General features: G+C 39.6%; 1 protein-coding gene across 1 annotated transcript in view; it reads left to right on the forward strand.

Moving 5' to 3' along the window:
- The window catches only part of LOC118405619 (gamma-aminobutyric acid type B receptor subunit 2-like), a 40,252-nt gene that overhangs the window by 15,775 nt on the left and 13,806 nt on the right, over nucleotides 1–10,671 (forward strand). Inside the window, exon 2 of the mRNA XM_035805173.1 lies at nucleotides 10,478–10,615. Coding sequence (XP_035661066.1) covers nucleotides 10,478–10,615 — 138 coding nt within the window. The remainder of the gene's footprint in view (nucleotides 1–10,477; nucleotides 10,616–10,671) is intronic.

The raw sequence follows: 10,671 nt of genomic DNA on the forward strand, positions 1-10,671 counted from the left end.
AACCGTTTTGTTGACAAGATGTAAGTATGAAAAGCGATCGAAAGACTTCTGTATGCAGCCAGTTCGTGATGAGACCTGAGAAATGATGGACTCCTTATTATTAGTGGCTTGTTTGTTATTGTACCTGCATGTGGTAATTTTAATTCTCATTTTTCAACTTAAATGTAGGTGATGCTAATACTAGCTGCTTGCTAAAGACTACATCACCTCTGTGTCCTGTGCCCTCTCTTCTTGGTTGATAAAAATGTAGATTGTAACGGCCCCGAAACTATTATCTGGCTGGATAAAAGATGACCATTCTGTAAACTGTATACATGTAGTACACGTAATATATCTTCCCAACACAAGGGGTGATGCGAGTAATATTGTCTAGACTTATGATTTTCAGTGACGCGTAAAAAATCTATTTTTACCTTTATAGGTTCCAGTTGGTAGTTTCACAATGATTAAGACGCGGATTGTCTGTGGCCCCAATCAGAGGTAACCGGGCCTCTTGATTCGGGTTATAATTATTGACTAAAACATGTCAAGACTGGTTCTATATAGCCAGTGAATGTGTCTATAATCTTTCAGCAAATGTCTTATTTTTAAGTAGTCATTGATGTATTGAACTGTACATTTAAAGGATGATCAGTCGTGGAAACGTTGTGAATTGATTGACTGCAAGCAAGTATGTATTTTGAATCATAACAAAACAATTTCAATTCAATGAAATTGCTTTATAGAGACACGAACCTCCATGTGTGAAAAATACCCCATGGGGGACCCCCTACTGTCTGTTCTGTATCATATTTCACTTTTTCAATGGATCTAGTAAATTATTTAGCCAATAGCTGATTTAGACCACAACAATTGACTGTGGTCATATAATGGACTTCTTCCTTTTTTATTTCCCTGTCCCCAAATTAATCAGGTCAAATTCCTGCAGCTCTTCATCAACCGTTGTACATTTGCAATGAATCAATGAGGTACGTCGATGACGGTTAGACATCCAGGTAATAAGACACGCCCAAAAGCAGTTACTCAAGCAACTAGATATGATTTTTGAAAACGGTCAGACGTTTCAGATAGCATCCACTATCTTTCGTTTGTGACACTGAAGGAATACATGAACTGTTTTGTTCATTTTCATGGACCCATGGTGTATCAAACATCAAAGACCAATTACATCATTAGCTATTCATTTTCTCACTGAAAGAATATTGATAAAAGATAATTCATCTACCGAGCAATCAGTCATTGGCTCAAAACTGGTTTATGGTAATCGCCGATGCTTTCAAAAATGTGATCCGCTTTTAGAAAATGCCCACAAATTGGTTTAACCATTCCCATGGTACTATATTCGTGGGATAGTATCCTCCTAACATTTTCCCTATAGCGTTACAGGGGTCAAAATGTCATGCCATTCCTTTTATGGTGGTAACGTTGTCGACCATTTCTATTCATTATTGATGTGAGAAGGCGCCAACGAGGTGATGAGATTTATTCTCTCTTCTATGTCCTCTTTTCAAGTTGCTCACATCGCCTTATCGATTCGTATGCGTTAGCTGTGTCACTGAGATAAAACTGACTTTATGGTAATGGCGGGTGCTTTGTCCTCCCGCGGCTATTTTGTGGGATAGTAGTTTGCGATCTGATATTCCCCGGTTTATTTGACTCCATAAAGCGCTGACGGTTAGCATATTATAGAGTGGAACACATGGAAGGCTGGGATCTTCCAGGGGTTCGCGGTATCAACACAGAGATAAGTCTGATTTTATTGTAATGTTGGCTGCTTTGTCCTCCCGCGGCTATTTTGTGAGATAGTAGTTTGCGATCTGATATTGCAAACTTTATGGGACTCCATAAAGTGCTGACGGTTAGTATATCATATTGAGGTGTAACACATGGAAGGCTGGGATCTTCAAGGGGTTTACAGTATTGATATTAGGTTTACAGCTACCATACATACGTATATATAGTTCCATTCCAATATAGTTTAACCCCAGACAATTTAATCAAACAATTAAAATGCTAGTGATAATAAGGGTCGTCTTTTTCATATTCCAGGGGTCTTCCTCTCTCTAAGAAGTACATGTTTGTGCATGTATGTGTGTGTGTGCATTTATGCATTTGTGTATGTATGTAAATGTGTATTTGTGTACTCGACAGCCTAAGACATTCGACAGCCTTAGACATTCACGCAATTTACTCGAACTGTGAACGATTCCTTGCTCCCAAAAAGCTTCACAATAAACTGTACCATTTACTAAAAGGGTACAATTTTTTTCCCCCCCCCCCCCCCCCTTTCCATTTCAATATGCACTGTGCGACACTTTGAATTGCAAAAAAAAATCCAGGTTTTCCCCAAGAAAGCTTCTAACATGCAGACGCTTCTGACAATTTTTCCATTCTCCCTCTACCCGCTTTTTATGAGATACACTGCGCGACACCTTGAATCTATGCAGGAAAATCCTGTAGACAGAGGCAAATGCATTCTTGTAAAACACGATCCATCATCCATATATAGCTTCAAGGCGACCAGGTTTTTCCTAAAGCTTCCAACGTGCAATTTTTCCATTCTCCCTCTACCCATTCTTACACTGCGTGACACCTTGAATCTATGCATGAAAATCCTTCAGACAGAGACAAAATGCATTTCATGTAAAACACGATCCATCATCCATATTCTAAGTCGACCATGTTTTCTCCAAAGCTTTTAACATGCAGACGCTCCTGACGATTTTTCCGTTCTCCCTCCACCCTTTCTAAACAATATGCACTTTGCAATAAATTGCCATAAATTTGTATAGGAAAATCCTGTAGACAGAGAGACAATTGTAGGTCATGTAAAATACGATCCACCATCCACCATCAAGTCGACCGTTCTCCCTCCACCCTTTCTAAACAATATGCACTTTGCAATAAATTGCCATAAATTTGTATAGGAAAATCCTGTAGACAGAGAGACAATTGTAGGTCATGTAAAATACGATCCACCATCCACCATCGACCATCAGGTTTTCCCCAAAGCGTCTAACATGCAGACGCTCCTGACAATTGTTTCTTCTCTCCCTCTCTCTAAACATTCTTTACAATTTGCACTTTGAATTGCACTAAATCTATGCATGAAAATCCTTTAGACAGAGACAAATGTCTTCATGTAAAACATGATCCATCATTCATTCTAAGTCGACCAGGTTTTCCCCAAAGCTTCTAACATGCAGACGCTCCTGACAATTTTTCCATTCTCCCACTGCACATTCTTAGTCTGCATGACACCTTGAATCTATGCATGAAAATCCTGTAGACAGAGACAAATGCATCTCATGTAAAACACGATCCATCATCCATTCTAAGTCGACCAGGTTTCCCCCAAAGCTTCTAACATGCAGACGCTCCTGACAAAGACGCGAAGATTGTGCGGTATAAACCTCAGGTGTGGGATGAGATAAGCCCGCAGAACAGTTCCCTGGCGCCGGCCTATCACAGCGATAAGCGCGCCGGCCGCCCCGAAACTCTTCCAACAGCACTAAGTGGGGCGGCCGCAAAGGAGATCAACAGGAGTGAATGTAAAGTTTTCCAGCAAACCACTTTGTAGTACCATGTGGTGATATCTTTTATTGAACACCGTGAGTCTAGAGTGCTAGCTATAGCCAGTTGGGATAAGGGAGTCTAGCTCATTTGCATATTAGGGAATCCTTTGTTGCTTCTTGTCCGACTTGTATTTTAGTATTGCAAGCAGCCGAACGAAGGTTGGCAGAATTTCTTTGTACCCTGTGGTGACATATTTTATTGAACACCGTGCGTTTTAGAGTGCTAGCCAGTTGGGATAAGGGAGTCTAATAAGAATCCTTTGTTGATTCCTGTCCGACTTGTATTCTGGGTATAACAAGCAACCAAAGAAGGTTGGCAGCATTTCTTTTTGTACCATACAGTGATATTTTTTATTGAACACCGTGAGTTTTGAGTGCTGGCCAGTTGGGATAGGGGAGTCTAACTTATTTTCATATTAGGGAATCCTTTGTTGCTTCCTGTCCGACTTGTATTTTAGATTGCAAGCAACCGAACGAAGGTTGGCAGAATTTCTTTGTACCCTGTGGTGACATATTTTATTGAACACCGTGCGTTTAGAGTGCTAGCTATAGCCAGTTGGGATAAGGGAGTCTAGTTCATTTGCATAAGGAATTCTTTGTTGATGCCTGTCCGACATATATTCTGGGCATTGCAAGCAACCGAACGAAGGTTGGCAGCATTTCTTTGTACCCTACAATGATATTTTTTATTGAACACCGTGACATTTGACTGCTAGCCAGTTGGGATAAGGGAGTCTAACTCATTTGCATAACGAAGCCTTTGTTGATCCTTGTCCGACATATATTCTGGGCATTGCAAGCAACCGAACGAAGGTTGGCAGCATTTCTTTGTACCCTGTGGTGATATATTTTATTGAACACCGTGCGTTTTAGAGTGCTAGCCAGTTGGGATAAGGGAGTCTAGCTTATTTGCATAAGGAATCCTTTGTTGATCCCTGTTCGGCTTGTATTCTGGGTATAAAAAGCAACCGATCGAAGATTGGCAGCATTTTGAGACAACTTTGGAAGATGCTGGAGATAAGGGAGTGTAGCTCATTTGCATATTAAGGAATCCTTTGTTGATCCCTGTCCTTATACTAAGTATTCTTGGAATTGGAATAACAAGCAACCGATGGAAAGTTGGCAGCATTTCTGGACAACTTTGAAAGATGCCGAGTGCTAGCCAGTTAGGATAAGGGCGCCTAACTCATTTGCACCAGGAATGATTTTTTATTTGATTTTTTATTTGATTTATTTGCACATAAAAAAAGGGCATGCATACAGTAAAGATAACTGATTGATAAAAAACGTGCGGGAGAGAGGTAGAAGCCAAAAAAGCTTATGGGAGACCTCCTCCTAACAAACTATTGAACACAAATTCAAATGAGGTAATTGAAATTGTATACAAATAATAACATAAACATGGATGTGATAACAAGTAGATGATTACCAATAAAGCAAATTTGAAACAAATGATTACAAATCTTTTTTTTTATCCTTATTACATTCTGGGTATTACAAGCAACCGATCGAAGGTTGGCATCATTTCTGGACAACTCTGGAAGATGCTGAGTGCAAGCCACCTAAGATAAGGGAGTCTAAGTCATTTGCATGAAGAATCCTTTATTGATACGTGTCCTCATATTCTGGGTACTACAGTTTGTACATGCAACCGATCGAAGCTTGGCAGCTTTTCTGGACAACTCTGGAAGATGGAGTGCTAGCCACAGGAGATAAGGGAGTCTAGCTCATTTGCATATTAAGGAATCCTTTGTTGCAACCGATCGAAGGTTGGCAGCATTTCTGGACAACTGGAGGTGGCATCTCACTGCACTCGGGGCACCGGTGCGGCACTGCGGGGTTCGTTTACTGTGGCACTGTTGTCATTTCCGCCAATTTGTCATAATTTAGATATTGCATATTAAGTTTGAAAAAATTCGTTATCTCTGAAATTAGTTGAGTAATCTTTCGAACTCCACAGTGCCGCAACGGTGCCCCAAGTGCAGTGAGATACTACCTTTAGGAGGACGCTGTGTGCTGATGATTTGATTTAAAGTACGTGTTGCCCAATGAATATACAATCAATCTCTGCACCCGGTGATCGTGGCCCTGTATCATTTCTTTACCAGCTTTGCGCTGAATATTCTAGAAGAGGATTTACCTGTTAGGCCAGGAAGATTGAGTCTTAGTTGGCGTGCACAGAATGTGCTTCCTTGTTACTGATAGGAATGATCCTATTCAGCAATGAAGGTTGCCTAGGGTCAAAACTTACGCAAGTTCAAGTTAACTTCAACTATTGAGTTTTATGCTTTTATGTGGAAAAATCTTTGAACAATTCTAGGCATTGAACTAAGTTGATGGATGATGGAAATTATTCTGCTAGAAAGATTGTGAATAGAAAGAAACAGTTGTTATTTAGAGAGTTCCATAGTTTGTCAGTCCGAGGAAGATGCTGTTGCAATAGAAGGACTTTGACACTTGTAACTGAAAAGTGTAAGTATGTGAGCTAGAGGAAAACCGGGTGAAAGACTCTCAAAGGATGGACAACTAGTGTTAGATCATAGGAGCGATGGCAATGAAAGAAACGATAGAACAGACAGACAATAAAAGACTCATATCAAAACTGAAGTTCTATGGAATTGAAGGTACTACACTTTCCTGACGAATAGAGGGCAAACGGTAGTGGTGGAAGGGAAGGCCTCAGTTCCAGTTAAAGTAGCGTAGGGAGTTCCGCATTGCTCTTCCTCTTGTACATAAACGACTTACCAGAACAGCTCGATTCAAGTGTGAGGTTATTCGCCGATGATTGTCTGTTATATATAGAGGTATCCACACAAAATGATTCACAAGTTCTTCAGAAAGATCTGAACACCCTGGAAGAATGGCAAAGGAAATGGCTTATGCAGTTCAATCCTGATAAGTGCCATATCATGCACATAACAAACAAACGAACACCAAATGTGTCCCCTTACCAGTTTTGTGGTCAGACATTAGAAACCACAAAAGCCCTCCCATACCTTGGTGTTATATCAACAACTGGGCTGAAGTGGGGTGTCCGTGTTAACAAAATAACAACCAAGGCTAAACAGACATTGGGAGTAATCAAACGCAACTTGTGGGCATGCCCAACCAGGGTAAAATCACTTGCATACACGTCACTAGTAAGACCTAACCTTGAATATGCTGCAACAGTATGGGATCCGTATACAAAGAAAGACAAAGATAAACTGGAAAGGGTACAGAACCAAGCTGCCCGATTCTGCACAAACAACTATAACAGGGATTCTAGTGTTACCAAAATGAAAACAGATTTGCAGTGGATGTCACTTGAAGATGGAAGGAAAATGTCCAGACTTTCCATGATGTACAAAATGACCAGTAAACTGGTGGACGTACCAACGGATAAGTATCTAATACCAGCTCAAAAAAGAACAAGAAACAGTCATGCCTTCAAATACCAGAGTTACCAACCTAGGATTGATGTGTTCAAAAATTCGTACTTTCCCAGAACTATCGTAGAGTGGAACTTGTTATCACCAAGTACAGTAGGGGCATCTTCTCTCGGTAGTTTTAAAGAACGCTTGCAGATAGATGTGCAAAAGTTAGGGGTAACGAGTCGTTCGGTGTAATAAAACCAGCTGCTGCCGCTGGTGTGTTACGCCGAACGGCGGTTATACCGGCTATATAGATATAGATAGATAGATAGATAGAACAGCCAGGGAGGCAACATTTCGCCTCTGAAAGAGGGAGTACATATTCTCCTTCGAATGCAGTCTAATACTTGGAGACAGTCCTTCGTGGAACCTTCCCCAAAATGAAGTTGATTGCGATGTTACATCTGACGGCTTTGCCATTGATAATTTAGATTCGTAGTGAAGAATCAATAGATTTTGAATGCTGTTGCTACTTTCATATCAGCCTTGACACGGTAGTTCACATATCTCTTTTGACACCTTTCGATGTGTATAGTACTTTCACGCCCTAACACCCTTGGACATAACATAAATCACCCGGCGTTGTGTAGCATGGGATTCAGTTAAAACAGTGTTCCCTCTTGTGATTATACTGTACCATCAATCTTGTACACCTTCACATTCAGTGACTACCAAATACATGCATGACATGGGCTATAGAATAAAGAATCTAATGGTTTTCATATGTTTCAGAGCCTCCACAGGTTTAAGAATTGGAGCAAATGAATAACTGTTGATACTATATATTCATTTAAACATAAACTGGTTGTTTGATACTATATAGCTTTGATACTATGAAGCATAACTACAGTGATCGTCCGACGAAGGCATTAATGCCGCAATGTTGTGGTAATTGAATAAACATAAAGAGCACTACTGCGTTTTTGTGTTCTTTGTAGGGCTTTGTCATTGAATTAAGAAAATTTTCTAGTCAGAAAAGATGAGTTACAATCTACTTAATCGGTGACAAACATGTCGTACACCACACACCGTGAGATAATTGTTTCTTTCTTGGGATCTACGTGTACTTAATTCTTTAGGAGATAAATGGGCTGTTAAAACTTTGTTTGAAACATAGTTAATGCCATTTGTAGCCTTCAAGAAGAATAATTGCAACTCCTTTTTACCTTGTTGATTATCGAGAATCTCTATGTTGGGGACATCAAAGGGCACAAACCAATTGTCTGGATAGCAAGATACTATGCATAAAATGACCAGATGTAAGGATGTTACGATATTTAGTCATGCAAAATAGTATGGCTATCAGAAGACAAAGAAACAGTAACAACTTTTCTAAATGTTATAGCGATGACGACATCCCCTTCAAAGATCACCAAGGACAGTATTACCGTTATGATCATGGTGTAGACATTGATGGATTATCCAGACGCAATAAAGATTTTATTGCCCTGACTGTGCTATAATCGGTTCTGAGGACACAGATGTTGTAATATCGCAGGCATCCATGCTTGGTCAAGCACGAAACAGACAATCACTTCCGCGGATGTCTTTTTGCCTATTAGAGCTTATCTTCATCTGTTGAGAGTTCGACTATCCCTCACAATGTTGATGAATAGAATAGGGTGAGACTTTTCAAAGATACGGAAAGGAAAACTCGGCTTTACGCGTGAACCTACATCAAAGACCTAAAATTGACAGTTTTATCTTCTTTTGAGCATGTTAGAACTTTGCTTTCCTTTTTCAAGTACTATTTTCACGTTGGTAACTCAAAGCAATCTTCTCGCAACGCCAGCAGTATCTAGAGATGAAATGTAACATCATACAATATGTATTTTATATTGAATCTAATTTTTTCTATAGCTAATATATAGATGCATGGAGTATAAGGCACACACTTTTACTGATATTGACAGATTCATTCTTATTTACGGTTATATCAAATTTATATGTATGTAATGTCTGTTATGTATTGTTCTATCAATAAAGTAGAAAAACTGGAGTGCATCGCCACTTTGTCCTTTTTGATGTTTACTGAATAAATGCAAGGTGAAAATTACCTAAAATGGCAAAATTACATTAGAATCTGACACATCCAAAGTTATATACATCTAAAGTTATACAAAGAAGTATGCTAATTCTATACATTATCTAGAAAAAATCTATCAATAAGCTGTTGGGTTACTGGCGCCTGAATAAGTTGTTAGATGTATTGGCGCATGCCATACACGAATGCAAGGTCACAGTTTGAGTGATTACAGGATTTACCACCGTATAATGAGACCATCATCAGTATAACATCAACAGACATCTGATGCGAAGATACTCATCTTCATGCACGAGCACCTGTGACCGCACGTGGTCAAGGACAGTGATAATTGGGGCTTAGGGAGACTTTTCTCTTCATTCCAGACATGGGGTGCATATTACAGAGTCAACTTGTAATGCAAAACACGGATAGCATACAGATGTGGGAGTCTATGAACTAATGTTCATTCTATTGGTTATCAGATATGTGCAGACACGTTCGAAGTGTTTTGTTCAGCCGAATTTTCGGTGACCGTCTGTCACCTTCCTCAGGGCAACTCGTATTGGTTCACATTGAACTACAGCTATAGGTGTCGCCGATTACAGAGGCGAACCCAAACGAAACGTACTTAAATGTCTATACATACACTTGAGTTTTAATGTCAATGCGGTGTGTAGAAAGCGGTCCCTCTTTGGATGTATGCAAATATTTTTATGTTTTTTTTATCAAATTTTGTTACAAATACTTTCAAATTCTCACTATTTTATTATAAAGGATTTTATCACATAACTTATTCAAAGTTTGATCGTTTGCCTCACGAAGACATATTACAATATGGCCTTACGAATGCCACCTAACACCTGGAGTACCCCCAAGGCTACATTGGCCATGTGCTTAGTTTGACATGAATAGGCGATACATTTAAAAGTTGATTACTTCATTGAAATATAAGAATTTGTCCTTCATGAAATATGAAGCCACATGTCAGCTATAGGACAACATTACCTTTATCGCCCATATGAATCGTCCTATTCTAGCAAGATAAATGGAAGACCCATCCGGTGGATAGATAGTCGATAATTGTACGTCTGGGAATTGGACTTAGAGGTAATGGGTCTCAAGGGGAATGGAAGATAGGGAAACGAGAAGCAACCTTCGGAAATAACAGGAACTATTCCTGCGACTATTTATGGATTATTCTTTACTGTGCTTTGTTCTGCACTGTTCTCTATGCACAGTTTCTACCATCAGACCTAGTGTCACGATTACCAATTATCACAAGTACAACGAGAATGTTAGAATACCTATATTCCCTTTACTGAGAGAGAGTGAAAGATACATAGATAGATAGATAGATGTGTGTAATACGCCAGATAAAAAATCAAATTTAGATAAAAAGTGTAATACGCCAGATAAAAAAAATCAAATTTAGATAAATTTAAACCACTTTCATGTTTTTTCAGTGTGATCCTGCCATCGGGACCAAGGTGTTCTTTGACGCCATGTACCAGCTCCCACCCAAACTGATGCTGTACGGAGGCACGTGCTCCAGTGTGACGTCACTCATTAGCATGTCTGCACCTTACTGGGACCTGACACAGGTATGGGTTTCACTTGTTACCTCCGTAGAAACAGGAGGTATTGTGTTCGGTCGTGT

The sequence above is a fragment of the Branchiostoma floridae genome, chromosome 18 (assembly GCF_000003815.2).
Source record: "Branchiostoma floridae strain S238N-H82 chromosome 18, Bfl_VNyyK, whole genome shotgun sequence".
Classification (NCBI taxonomy): domain Eukaryota; kingdom Metazoa; phylum Chordata; class Leptocardii; order Amphioxiformes; family Branchiostomatidae; genus Branchiostoma; species Branchiostoma floridae.